Raw genomic sequence first — 15,210 nt, forward strand, 5'->3', positions numbered from 1 at the left:
GGAAGTTCTGCAGAGAGAAAGCCTGATATCATAGTGAAGAAGCGAGAAAGTTGTTTGCTGCGATATTAGTTCAGTTATTTTTCAGCTGCTGCAAACTAAAGACTACGATAAAATCTAGAAATGGCAGTTGCCTAACAAGTTGATTTAAGAAAATACTGTATCTAAGACAGGAATTGCTATCAGATGCTTACATTTAGTTGGAGCCATAAGTAGTAAAGTAGAATTGTTTCAACTAAACAAATACTCTTTTTATCATTCATACACAGTAATGACCCATAAAGACTAAAATGTTAAACTCACTAGCCAAATTATCGTCACCTTCTTCTGCTATCTGTTCTGTGTCGCTGTCATCAAACTTTATGTCTTTAAACCAGGATGGCTCAGAGTGTCCTTCCACGGAGTTCACCGAGTCACTGTCTGGAGAAGGTGTCTCAGAAAAGTCTGTACTCTGAAAGGATGAAGACAGGATCCACACAATTGACCCTCAATGGCAACAATGTTGAAGCTGTCATACTACAAAATATTTGTAGTCCAATATTTCTACAACTCTAACAGTTGAATAAATGCATATAAAAATAAACAAATGGGCTGGGTGCGGTGGCTCAGGCATATAATCCTGGCACTTTGGGAGGCCGAGGTGAGGGGGATGCCCGAGCCCATGGGTTCGAGAAGAGCCTAGGCAACTTGGCGAGACCTTATCTCTACAATAAATCCAAAAATTAGCCAGGCGTGGTAGTGCACATCTGTAGTTCCAGCTCTTTGAAAGGCTGAGGCGGAAAGATCGCCTGAGCACAGCAGGTCAACGCTGAGGTGGCCATGAGTGTGCCACTGCACTCCAGCCTTGGTGACGGAGTGAAACTCCAACTTAAAAATAAATAAACAAATAAACAAAAACTAAGTTATTATAAACCAGTATCATACCAATAATTCCACTCTTAAAACCATAATTTTCATTAACTGAAAGGCTTACATGGCATATTATCAACAAAACATTTCTTTAACACAGACTTTCAGTCTTTTGTTTCATTCTTTAATCCTGAGAGTGAAAACAGATTAGAACTTATTCTAACCCTAGGTCAATTCTAGGGCACATCTTGGAAAATAACTTTTTTAAAAAAAATCACACCACACCAGTCTTTAGGGTCACTTGTCTTTTCTGACCAGTGGGTTTGCAATTTCAGTTCACAAAGATATTACTAAGCATTACACATTTGATCCTTGAGCAACAAGGGCCTAAAGTGAGTGGGTCCATTTATCTGCAGATTTTCTTCCACACCTGCCACCTCTGAGATAGCAGGACCAACTCCTCCTTCTTGGCCTTCACAATGTGAAGGCAATGACGACGATGACCTTCACTTGGATCCACTTCCACTTCACGAATGCATTTTCTCTGTCTTATAATTTTCTCTTTTAGGCTTTAACCTGTCTTTTATTTCTTATCTGAACGTGGATATTTGAGTGTTTGTTAAATTATTTCTTGTACATCTAAAATGTTTCTTTTTTTGACAGCTTTCATTTTTTATTTTTTTATTTTAAAGATGTGGGGTACAATCCAGGATTAGGTATACAAATGGTCATCGTACAGGTAAAGTTAGGGCTTCCCTTTGGTCCCCACTTTGCCTAGTTTGAGATTAGGAACGCTTATAATAATTTTCTTAATAACATTTCTTTTCCCTGGCTTACTTTATTGTAAGAGAGTAGTATATAACATATAACGTGTTAACAACTGTTTACGCTACTTATTAAGATCAATAGTAGGCTATTAGTATTTAAGTTTTTGAAGGGTCAAAAGTTATGCATGGATTTTTGACTGGTCTCCCTGACTCTCAAGTTGTTCAAGGGTCAATGGCATATACATGTGTGTGTGTGAGTGTGCATACAGTATTACACATATCAAATGATATAAACCAGGAATGAAAGCATATTTTTTTAAAGTTCTGTTTTTAAGTAATTTCCACTTTCCTAAAGGAAAAAAAAAATAATTGCTTCACCACTCTTATACAATAGTGCTAAAGAGTCAAAACAATTTCAATAGGTCACACGGAATGTTTCAATCCTTTTATTTTTTATTTTTAAAAAATTTTTAAATCATTTTATTATGTATACGCCTGGTTAGTTCTAAAAACAGGCCAACTGAAAACAGAACAAAACTAAAAACTGTTAAAGTTAAATGCCAAGTAACCATAATACCACAAAACTAAGGATTTTTTGTTTGTTTTGTGAGTCAGAGTCTTACTCCGTCACCCAGGCTGTAGTGTAGTCTCACAATCACAGCTACCACAGCCTCAACCTGCTGGGCTCAAGCGATCCTTCCGCCTTAGAATTCCAAGTAGCTGGAACCACAGGCACAAGCTACCATGCTTGGCTAATTTATTTATTTATTTTCTGAGCTGGAGTCTCACTCTGTCACTCAGACTGGAGTGCAGTGGCCGCTCCCGGCCACCGCAGCCTCGACCTGCTGGGCTCCGGCGATCCTTCCGCCTCAGTCTTCCAAGGAGCTGGAACTACAGGCGCGCGCTACCACGCCTGGCTAACTTTTTTGATTTATCGTAGAGATGAGGTCTCGCCAAGTCGCCCAGGCAGGTCTCGAACCCGCGGGTTCAGGCAATCCACTCAACCTCGGCTTCCCAAAGCGTGGGAATACAGGCTGAGCCACCAAGCCCGGCCTAATTTTTTGATTTACTGTAAAGACAAAGTCTCAGTAAGTTGCCCAGGCTGGTCTTGAGCCTCTGGCTCAGGCGATCCTCTCACCTCTGCCTGCCCCCCAAAGTGCTGGGATTACAGGAGTGAGCCACCATGCCTAGCCACAAAGCTAAGTTTAAGAAAAGCCATACAAACTGAATGAAATGCTCAATTCTCATAGCAGGTTTTTCATATTGCATACCCAGTAAAACATGTTTTAACTTTCCTCAAACAGCACTTAGGAAAAACAAGGTTAAATGGCTTTTTATTTCTACTGATGAAGACTGCATCATAAGCTTGCTGTATTCTCATAAGCCGTAAACTGGAACTTACCTGCAGCGGCCTATACAGTGCATACTCATCTCTGAAAAGCTGGTCATGATGACTAACACAATCTAGCCAACGTCCGTCGACCAGTGCTTGTCCAAGTGCTGTGGCTTGCGCTCTGAATCAAGACCCACACAATGACACACTTCAGAAGTCAGTCAGAATAACTGTTCATATACCACATAACGTACAATCTTAATTTCGGGGGAATTTTAAATGGTCCTGGGTAAGTCAGGGACAAAACAAGAGCGCTATAAAGCAAATCAAATGGTTCTTCCAGGTGCCCTAACAAAGAAGAACCTACTGGCAAGGCAGTCCTAGCAAAACCCAAATGTAACGACAGGGAGCATTTACTGAGTACTCAATGCAGGCACACACTTGCATGTAACAGAGGATTCAAGAAATGTTGAGACTAAACAGCATGACTCCTACCCTCAAGGATCTCAGTCTTGATCAGAAGACAGCACTAAAGATCACAGACATAAATTCATGTATATGCACATATACATGAATTAGATGCTAACACATCATATTACATGGTGTTTCATAATTGATGAGACACTTTAATCAGTATAATTTAATTTCATCCCATAGCTTATTCACAAGACCATGCTGGAAAAGCATCAAAGAGATTGAATAACTTGGCTAAAAGCACAAAGCTAAAAGGAGAGACAGCCAAAACTGAAACCCAGGGCTTCATGGCTTAAAGTTATTTCTCTCTTTACTTTTTATGCTTGTTTACATACCTTTTCTTCCCATGAGAGGAGAAATAGCTAACCTGGGCAAGCGGTAAAAGCCAAGGGATTCGTCATCTTGAAAGGCAGCACCTCTTATTTTATTTTATTTTTTGAGTTGGAGTCTCACTCTGTAGCCCAGACTGGAGTGCAGTGGCCGCTCCCGGCCACCGCAGCCTCAACCTGGTGGGCTCTGGCGATCCTTCCGCCTCAGCCTTCCAAGTAGCCAGAATTACAGGTGCGCGCTACCACGCCCGGTTAATTTTTTGATTTTATTGTAGAGATGAGGTCTCGCCTGCCCAGGCGGGTCGCAAACCCGCGGGCTCAGGCTTATTTTTTTATTTAGTGAAAATTGATCTGTGAGGCAGGCTATGACCCTGCAGGTGGAGGTTATAGACCCCATTCTCAACACAGGCAGCCATGTCTAGATGGCAACAGTAGCAGGGGAATCCTTGGCCTTCGGCTTGAGTTACATTCTCCAAGAGTTCGTCTGCTTTTCTCAAGGCAAAATGTGACCCCATCTGGCTGCTTGCATCTTTTTCTCTACTGGTTAAAAACCAGATGGGAGGAAGACTGGGTAATTAGCACTCCAAACCATCAAATACATAAAAACAAACCACACCCTAACTCACAAACAAATTTGTTACTCTTACTATCTCCACATATGCCCTCCATAAAAATACACTAATAAATAATACCAAGATCTCTTTCTTAAGATCAAACACCTCGTAGCAATGTGTCCATTCCGGATCAGCCAGTTGACTAACTCCTTCCCGACGATGCAGTTGGGATGCGTTCTCAACCAGTAGCGGTGATCCTGGAACTCCATTCCACTACTGTGATGGCAGATTTTTTTCCACAGGTCCTTTAACTGAACACTGTCCTGCAGTTGCATTAAGAACACATAATTACTCCTGGGAAGAATGCTATGTACCTTTTCAGATGTTTCCCTGTTGTGTTTAGATTCACAAAAAGAAATTCAACTTGGAGTTCTCTATAGCAACTAACTCAGACGATTTAATACAAATGACACATACGTGGGAAACAGCTTAACCTCAGCTATCTAATTCCACATATACTTTTTTCTCTTGAAAACCAACTATTTTACCTGCACAATGACCACTTGTATGCCTAATCCTGAATTGCACCCCACATCTTTAAAAGAAAAAGAGGAAAAAAAAAAACAGCTATCCCAAATACTTCTTTTTTCTGCCAATGACACATACTATTGTCTCCTAGTCTTTGGAAACAAAGCAGAGTAGAGGGAGCCAACAGTCTCACCAGTCTAAGGTAAGTGTCCCTAGTAGCCTTCCCTCCACCAGACTCTCATATGCCCAACTGCCAGGTGAATTTTCCTAAAGGGAGAGCTTCAGTAAATCACTCCCTGCTCAAAAGATTCCTCAACATTGTTTAGCAACTATGGGTTCAAATTCAGACTTGTAAGAACTGAATTCACTGTATTCCTCCAAATAACCTTCCACTCTCCCACAGACTCCAATTTAAACTCTCTCCCAATTAATAAATCCAAACTTTAGTCCAAAGAAAATGCCATGTTTGCTCTCACCTCTATCCCTTTCCTCACACCCTTAAATAAGACTCAGTTTCTCCACTGCCTAGTCAAACCTATCCGTCCTTCAAGCTCCAGGTCAAGCCCTTAGGTTGAAAGCCTTTCCTGACAGCATCAATAGTAATTTTATTTCTATTTTTTTTTTTAGTTGGAGTGTCACTCTGTCGCCCAGCCTAGAGTGCAATGGTGTGATGACAGCTCACCACAGCCCTGACCTCCTGAGCTCAGGTGATCCTTCTCAACTACAAGCACACACTACAATGCATGGCAAATTTTTAAAATTTTTTGTAGAGATGAAGTCTTGCTAGGTTGCCTAGGCTGGTCCTGAACTCCTTGGTTCAAGCCGTCCTCCTGCCTTGGTCTCCCAAAGTGCTGAGATTAGAGGTGTGAACCACCACACCTGGTTTATCTTTTGAATTTTTATATGACATACAATAATATTATTTATTTGACTTTTTTTATTATTACAGTATTACTTCTTTTACTGTAGGGACATTTCTGTGGATCTTATTTCTACCTTTCGGTTTTTGATTGTTTTTTTTAAGTCGGCATCTCACTCTGTCGCCTAGGCTGGAGTGCAGTGACACACTGCTCATGGCCACTGCAGTCATGACCTGCTGAACTCAGGTGATCTTTCTGCCTCAGTCTTCCAAGTAGCTGAACTACAGGCACATGCTACCATGCCTGGCTTACTGATTGATTGATTGATTGATTGATTGATTGATTTTTAAATTGTAGAGACGAGGGCTCGTCAAGTTGCCCAGGTTGAACTCCTGAGTTCAGGCAATCCTCTGGTCTTGGCCTTCCAAAGTGCTAGGATTATGGGCTTGAGCCACCATGCCCAGGCTTGTGGAGAGCGCGGCCTGAGCCAAGATGGCGCCCGGGACCTCTGCCAAGTCCCATGATTAGGCGCATGATATACCGCCGGGCCCTCCTTCACTGCGCACCGCGCAAGTGCAAGGCTGCAGAGGCTATGAACTGCTGACACGCTGGAACGGGACTTGTGGGTGGAGACCAAGGGATATAAGTACGGGACAACGGAGAAGAAGAAGCTAGAAGAAGCTAGAAGAAGAAGGAAGAAGCTGGCATGGTGTAAAGGCTGAATAAACCGCTTTGAGAAGAACACGTTGTTGTTGCCTCCTTCCTGCTGGTCAGGGGTGAGCGACACAGGCTGAACCCCTGAGCTCAGGCAATCCTCTGGTCTTGGCCTTTCAAAGTGCTAGGATTATGGGCTTGAGCCACCATGCCCGACCTTGATTATTTTTTTAAGAGACAAGGTCTTGCTATGTTTCCCAGGCTGGAGTGCAGGGGGTATTCACAGGTGTTGGGAGCCGGCCACGGAGGCCCACTGAGCATTAGGGATCAGGGAGGGCCGTCGACACCGAGACCACTAGGATGTGTTCGGGAGCCGTTGACCCCATTTTCCTCCTCCTTTTACCATGCAGTGCAAGTAACCTAAAGGAACTCTGCTGATCTAAGCTGAAAGCTCTGTAACTGTGACAGGCATGACTCACTCTAGAAACCCATTGTTCCTGTTTCCCATAAACTGCGATTTTGGCTTAGGTATTAAATATAATTCAAATTCAGGTCACATTTGGGAGCTTTTTATACGGTACAAGTTTCTTTATAAGATTTAAAAGTATATTTGGAGAATTAGTATATACTTATGGAGAGCTGTTTTCAGCTTTTCAATGGTATAAATGACTATCTAGAGTTATCAGAAATGGCCCAGCACAGAGTTTGGGCTGGGCCACATTCCTGAGAGTCCAGCACATACTTTGGACTGGGTTGCATTCTTTAAGGCCAGCTTTAGCTACAGTTAGTGTAGGGTTTTTTTCTACCTGTTACAGAAATTGAATTTATTTTATTCATAGAAAGTATTGTAAAATAGGTCATGCTAATGTCAGGGAATCATGTTAGTTCAAGCATGACCAATCATGATATTTTGAGGTTTAATAAAAATACAGTTAACTTTAGAAATTTCATTGTCTCCATTTTCTACTTTTGTGGTTTTGGCCGTAGTACATTTACAGTTTATATTTGGGTTTTATTTTTAGAAGCTTTGCTGCTGATGATCAGCTTTATATATTAGGATTAGGAATTAGAAACTTTCATAGAAATTAGGATAGATATATAGGACTTTAGAATAGCCATTTTGTTAAGAGATTGTAATCTATTGTTCCAAAAAGTGGCCCACCGTGAACCTTGGACTGGGCCACATCCTGTAGAGCCCAGCGTGATCTTTGGACTGGGCCACATTCTTTAGGAATTGGCTTAAGCTATAATTAAGAGCTTCCGTACGTAGCGCTGTGTAAGTAGTATTAGTATAGAATAGAAAGGTAATAAAGTTTAAGTTAGTCATCATGGGTATTGCGTGAGCTTTAGAAGTTATTGATTATCAGAACATCATCATGCTAGTAGGGATTGTTGCACTGCTTTTGAAGAGCATTAACTAGCAAAGGGAACAATAAGACAATCTTGGAGTTTGTCCCTCCTCATACCTAAGAAAACATCTGGTGGGTGGGAGACGCCCCTCCTGCACCTGGCCTTGTGTTCACGTGAAAGACTTGTGAGACTGTCTAAAATTTGGAGATAAATACCTGCTGTAACTTTCAATAAACGGCTTCTGCTCATTTCACTGAACAGTTGTCCACGTTCTTTCTTTCTCTTTCTTCCTCTTTATATCTATCCTTCCATCTTTCTTTCTTTTAATATCTGTCCCTACAAATTCGCCAACGCCACCACATCTTCCAAGGGACTCCTCAAAACTTGCAGGGGCTGGCCCCCCACACACAGGCACAATCACTGAGCACTACAGCCTTAAACTCCTAGACTCAAGGAATCCTCCTGCCACAGCCTCCCAAGTAACTAGGATTACAGGAGCACATCACCACACTTGGTTCTTATTTCAACTATCTGAATTGTATGCTTGAAGACAGAAGCCACAAATTCCATTTCTATGAGTTACTCGTACAGGATCAAATACGTATTTCACATATAGATAAATTCAATAAGTAACTGATTATTATCTCATGTGCACATATAGTTTAAATGTCTAAAAAGTTTTCCATGTATGTGAGGAATATGTTTTAAAGTTTAAACAGCAATATGGAACCTAAAAGTTAAGCTCTCGTTATGTAGGCAACTGAATTCTGATCTATCCAGATGAAAGGGATAGGAAAATAATGCAATGAGTATAGAATGCTTGGCCTGTTTCTCAGGTGATCCTAGGAAAAACTTAAGTTGCCGGGTGTGGTAGCTCACGCCTGTCATCCCAGCCCTTTGAGAGGCAGAGGTGAGATGACTGCCTGAGCCCACGGGTTTAAGACCAGCCTGGGCAACATAGCGAGATCTCGTCTCTACAATAAATCAAAAAATTAGCTGGGTGTGGTGGCACATGCCCATGGTTCCAGCTACTTGGAAGGTTGAGACAGAAGTATCTCCTGAGCCGAGCAGATCAAGGTTGCGGTGGCCATGAGCAGTGTGCCACTGCACTCCAGCCTGGGCCACAGAGTGAGACTCTGACTCAAAAACAAACCAGACCAAAAAAAAAAAAAAACTTATGCTAATTATTTCTGTTTAACTGATATGCTAACTATTTTGTTTATACATTTCTTTTAAAAAGAATCAGTGAGATAAATATTCTCTATGCTCAAAACAAGCAATAGGCCATAGATACTGGACCGGTACCAGAAGAATTTTGCGTTCATCCTCAGTGGTCTCTGTCCTCACATATGTTCGGTTAGCCTGGGGACTGACAGATGTCTCATAGGAAGGTACCATAGGAGAACCAGATCGATCCAGTGACAGGTTAGTAATGCTGGCTGATCTGAAAATAAAAACAAAAAATGAAAGCACAGCTGTAAATTCTACATCAATATCCTAGAAAAACTCTGTGCTACATTTGCAGCTCTATGTGAGTCTAAAATGATTCGGAAGTCAGTTTAAAATAAGATAATTATGGAAAGAGCACAGAAAAATAGTTACATAGTTCATATATCAGTAATGTTTCAAAGGAAATAAATACAAAGTTTTCTTATTAAAATGCTGCAAATTAATTTTTTTTAACTGATAAATATAAAGAATGACAACTAATGCAGACATAATCTTGCAGATCAGAGTTGGGAAACTACGGCCCACAGGCCACATTCAGCCTGCCTCCTGTTTCTGTATAACCCATGAACTCAGAATGGTTTTTAAAACTGAACATCTGCAATCGATCTGATGATAGGGGACACTAATTTTGAACCCCAACAAAGCAAAATGTTATGCCCCAGAAAAGAAACCCTTTCTTCTCATTAATAGACCAACATTTAAAATGCTGTTTTCACAGGGAGATACCTCTTATCAACAAGGGTGCCTGAACGAAGCATATCTGTATATCTAACCCTTAACTGTACCCCACAATATCATAATAAAAAATACTGATTATAAAAAATAAAAAATAATAAAAAAATAAAATGCTGTTTTCAAGTACTACATTTTATTTCATCAGTAAAAAAATTGGTGGAAATTTGTTTCCTCTCGTTTTCTAAATATTCATATATATCCTTTACTTCGACTCTCGGTAAAGTTACCAGACAAATGGCTTATATGTGAACTATCAACAGCATCAAGTAAGTTTTCATTTATTGAGAAAAAAATGTTAACTAGAAATTCAGTTAGCTTCTACCTAGAAACAAAATAAAGGTCAGTTTTAGTTTCTACGTAAAGAATAAAAGGCAGAGGCATCTATGATGTGTTATATTCTATATAAGTCATTCATTTAGGGCAATATATGCATCTTCCCTCACTTAATCCTCACAGCATTCTAAGGCGTGGGCATCACTAGCTCCATTTTACAGATAAAGAAATCAAGAATTGGAGTAATTTGGCAAAGGATTAAGTAATTTGTCTTCAGTTAATAAATATCAAGGCTGCCACTAAAACTAGGTCTCAGTCGAAAAACCATGGTTTCCCCAATATGAGAATAAAGATATTTTAGAAACAATTAAAGAAATTATTCACAGGTTTAGCAAAGAGGTAATGAGAAACCACTGATGTCAAATACACAGTCTATAAGCGATTTTTAAAAAGTAACTAAATATTCATTTCCCAGCATATTCTTTTAGCGAAAAGGCGCCACCATGTCTTACTCAATTAAGGTGAATATCTCTTTTCCAGTGGGCATATTTCCCATGTATCCTCCTTCTCTGCCTACCATTCTAACTGGCCCTGCACATTCTCTAATACAGTGGCCCCAACTTCCACCCTGAGCTAAATCATTTCTCTTGCCTGCATTACTACAGTGACTACCTACATGGCCTCCCCAATTCTACTCTGATGTCCGATGATCTACTCAGCAGAGCAGCTGGAGTACTCCTTTCAAAACGTAGTTCAGATCACATAATTCTTCCAACAACCCACTCGGAAGTCTCCAATAAGGGAAAGTTTTTTGAGAGTAGAGTGACAGCTAATAAAAACAGAAGAAATGATGGGAGCTAGAAAACCGCAATTTTGCGAACGTAATAATAATATTTTATTTAAGCAAGAATCACATATGGATGCTAAAACTGCTGAGTAAAAGATTGGAAAGAAATAGGATATTTATGCAGTCTTGAAGTATCTACCCCCACATATTACTTATTAATTACAAAGGGGAAAATGGAACCCTTACAGTAGAGAAATGCAAGACACTTGATCTCCTTAATCAAGAGATCAAGTCAGCATCACCAATGAGATACAAATATAGTCTATCCTCCCTGACATGACAGATTGAAAACAATATATCACTCAGGTGGTATTCCTGTCCCCCCCCCCAAAATGCATGGCTTTAATCTAATCATAGGAAACAGTTGACAAGCTCAAAATGATGATGGGCATTCTACTCAACAACTGGCCTATCCTCTTCACCAAAAAAGGTGGATATTGTTACAGAGTAAAGAAGGCCAAGAGACATGAATTAAATGCAGTATATGGTCCTGAACCAGATCACAGACTGAAGGAAAATTAGTAAAAAGACATTATTAGGACAACTGGCAAAATCAGAATACATACAGGAAACAAAAACTTATCACTGTTACTGAAACGCGCAGGAAGCAGTCAGAAGGGCATCTCCCGAGATGGCGCTAAACACTATATGGAACCAAACAAAGACAACAAAGGCCCTAAGCTCCTGCTTTTCCCGTGCGTGCGAAACTTAAACCTATACACAAATATTATCTCCCTATAGGAATACTACCTCATAGCCCCCGCCAATAAAGACCCTAATACGGCACTGGCCGCCCCCTCTCAAACTGATAAATACAGACCTCTCTCGTCACCCTATCACTCTCCCTCCCCTACCAGGTGGTTACAACAGACCCTCTCCCTGTAGCAGCTGCTCTAATAAATCTCTTGGCCTCAAAGGGTGTTGAGTCTCGCTGCGCGCCACCGTCTTTCAGTTACAATTTCCTAAATTTGTTATGGAAGAGAACATGATCATTCAGAGAAAACACACTTAAAGTATTCAAAAGTAAAAGGTGGCTGGGTACGGCGGCTCACCCCTGTTATCCCAGCATTTTGGGAGGCTGAGGTGGGAGGATCACTTAGCCCAGGAGTTCAAGACAGCCTGGGCAATACAGCAAGACCACATCACTATTTTTAAAAAAAAAAGCAAAGGATGAGACATCTTATTTTTGGTCTAGCATATAAGGATTTTAGAAGTCTTCACTTCATCCTAACAACTAAAAAGCTGAACAAATTGAAAAACCAGCCCTTCTTCTTAGATCTGTCAGAGAAGTGAAGACACAGCAAAAGCTGCTTCCCTAAATATTGGAGACAGAAGCAGATACAGAGAATCACAACTTACTGGAGCAGAAACCTCCATGGCAACCGGTACTAGGAAGTAAAAATCTAAACTAACTCACAGCTTCCTGGAGGCTCAGTATGGACAAGCCCGAGAGATTAAAATCCTCAAGTGGGCCCAGTCACCTGAGAGGGCAGAGTGGGGGAGGTATATGCTTTTGCTGAGTTTTACCTCTAGATCTACCCTGTCCTCCCAGTGCACATTGGAAAAAAATCCCCTCTGGCTCCCAAGGGGGAGGATAAAAGAAACAATTTTAAGATATGCCAAAGCATTCTGTTCTTAACAAAACCTGCCCTGAGGAGAAACTATCTCACCACAGCCTAACTCACTGGGACTATATCAGAGCTTAATCTATGCAGGAAGAGAGAGATTCTCCAACCACAGCCCCCTCCAGTCATCTTGTCTTGCCTAAGTGGAAAAAAAAAACAAAAAACAAAAAACTGAGAAGCACTGATGAAGTTCACAGTCTAGGGGCACAGGCTCACCAAAAGACTGAGATCTAGGACTACAGAACACTTCACCGCCTCCACGTCTTATCACAACATCACTAAAGATCTATTTCCTACAGTCCCTTTTACCCAGTGCATCATGTCCATCCTTCAACAAAAAAATCACAAGGCACACTAAAAGGCAAAAAACATATCCTAAAGACACCAAACAAGTATCAGAAACAGATATGTTATGAATATGGGAATTATCAGTCCAGGAATTTTTTACAACTAAGGATGTTAATGGAAAAAGTAAACAACATGCAAAAATAGATCATGTAAGCAGAAAGGTGGATATTCTAAGAAACAATAAAAAAGGAAATGTTAGCGATCAAAGTCACTGTAACGGAAATGAAGAATGCCTTTGATGAGCTCATTAATAGCCTGGACAGGGCTGAGGAAAGGCTCTCTGAACTTGAGACTATCTCAACAGAAACTGCCAAAACGGAAAAGCAAAGAGAAAAAAGTGTCTGAAAAAACAAAACAGAGTATCTAAGAAATGTTGGACAAGGACAAAAGGTATGCGAAAACCCGAAAGAAAAGAAAGAAAGAAACAGAAGCAACTACTTGAAGCAATCGTGACTGAGACTCTCCCCCAAAATGTGAAACACTAACCACAGATCTAGGAAGCTCAGAGAACAGAAGGAAGAATAAATTCCAAAACACTACACTCAGGTATTCAGTGTATTCAAACTTCAGAAAATCAAAAATGAAGAAAAAGTCCTGAAAGGACCTAGAGGGAAAAAATGACCTTACCTGCAGAGGGTCAAAGACAAGACTTACTTCTGACTTCTCAAAAACCATGCAAGCAAGAAGAATGATGTGAAATACTCGAAGTGTTGAGAGGAAAAAACCACCAACCTAGACTTCTGTACCCTGCAATGATAACCTTCTAAAGTGAAGAAGAAATAAAAACTTTCTCAGATAAGCAAAATTTGAGGAAATCTGTTGCCAGTAGATCTGCCTTGCCAGAAATGCTGAAAGAATTTCTTCAGAGAGAAGAAATATAATATAGGCCAGAAACGCAGATCTATATAAACAAAAGAATATCAAAGAAGGAACAAGTGAAGGTAAAATAAATACTTTTATTTCTCTTATTCTTAATTGATGTAACACAATAATTTGTTCAAAATAATAACAGCAACAATTTACATGACTATATATACTATGTATATATATCTACTTATATTTAAGTGAAATGAATGACAACAATGATACAAAAACGAGAAGGAGAAATTGGGAATATTTTGTTATTGTAAGGTACTTGCACTACCTGTGGTTTAGTACTATTTGAAAATGAACTTGGATTAGCTGTATGGGTATACTACAAACTCTAGGGCAATCATTAAAAAGGTTAAGAGCTGATATGCTAAAAAAAAAAGGAGAGAAAACAAACTGATATAAAATGTTCAATTAAAATCACAGAGGCAGAAATAGTGTGGCAGACAAAAAAGAGGAACAAAGAACAAAAGCAACAGAAAACAGTAACAAATGTGGTAGATAGTAATCTAACTGTATCAATAATCACCTTAAATGTCAATATCCTAAATGCACCACCAAAAAGACAGACATATGGTCAGAGTAGATCAAAAAACAAGACCCAAAAAGATATTGTTCACAAGAAACTCGTTTTAAATATAAAGACACATACAGACTAAAAATAAATGGATGGTCAAAACATCACTATGAACCACAAATATGTACAATTATTATGTGTCAATTTAAAGAATACATTTTAAAAGTTAAGAAAATAAAAAGAGAATACATTAAAAAAAGTAAATGGAAGAAAGATATGTCATGCTAACATGAATAAAAAATAGTGGGAGTAGCTATACCAATTTCAGAGAGAGTAGACTTCAGAGCAAGGAAGGTTGTCAAGGACAAAAAGCAGTATCATATGATGGCAACAAGGTCACTATTCCAAGAACATAAAACAATCTTGAATGTGTATGCTCCTAACAATAGAGCATTCACCAAGACAGACCACTTACTGAGCCATAAAACACACTCTAACAAATCTAAAAGATTGAAATCAGACACTCTGCATTATTTCCCTTCAACCAAAATCGAATCAAACTAGAAATCATCAACAGAAAGACAACTGGAAAACTCCCAATTCCTGAGAGATGAAACAACACATGAGTCAAACAAGATATAAGAAGAAATTAAAAATATTTTGAACTAAATAAAAATGACAGTACAGCCTATGAAAAATTGTAGAATGCAACAAAAGCAATGCTTAGAGGGAAATTTATAGCACTGAACGTATACCTTCAAAAAGAAGATCTAAAATGAATAATTTTTTTTTTTTGAGTTGGAGTCTCACTCTGTCGGCCACCGCAGCCTCGACCTGTTGGGCTCCGGAGATCCTCCCAGCTCAGCCTTCCAAGTAGCTGGAACTACAGGCGTGCGCCACCACGCCCGGCTAATTTTTGATTTATTGTAGAGATGAGGTCTCACCAAGTTGCCCAGGCGGGTCTCAAACCCGTGGGCTCAGGCAATCCACTCACCTCGGCCTCCCAAAGCGCAGGATTATAGGCTGAGCCACTGAGCCCGGCTAAAATGAATAATTTAAGCTTCTATCTT

General features: G+C 39.9%; 1 protein-coding gene across 1 annotated transcript in view; it reads right to left on the bottom strand.

The window, feature by feature from the left end:
* The window catches only part of PIKFYVE (phosphoinositide kinase, FYVE-type zinc finger containing), a 96,405-nt gene that overhangs the window by 57,498 nt on the left and 23,697 nt on the right, over positions 1 to 15,210 (bottom strand). Inside the window, exons 8-11 of the mRNA XM_021708687.1 lie at positions 9,001 to 9,139; positions 4,469 to 4,626; positions 3,016 to 3,127; positions 301 to 448 (exon numbers count right to left, since the gene is read on the bottom strand). Coding sequence (XP_021564362.1) covers positions 301 to 448; positions 3,016 to 3,127; positions 4,469 to 4,626; positions 9,001 to 9,139 — 557 coding nt within the window. The remainder of the gene's footprint in view (positions 1 to 300; positions 449 to 3,015; positions 3,128 to 4,468; positions 4,627 to 9,000; positions 9,140 to 15,210) is intronic.

This window comes from Carlito syrichta, unplaced genomic scaffold, assembly GCF_000164805.1.
Source record: "Carlito syrichta isolate Samal-C Ts95f unplaced genomic scaffold, Tarsius_syrichta-2.0.1 Scaffold143465, whole genome shotgun sequence".
In the NCBI taxonomy this organism is placed as follows: Eukaryota; Metazoa; Chordata; class Mammalia; order Primates; family Tarsiidae; genus Carlito; species Carlito syrichta.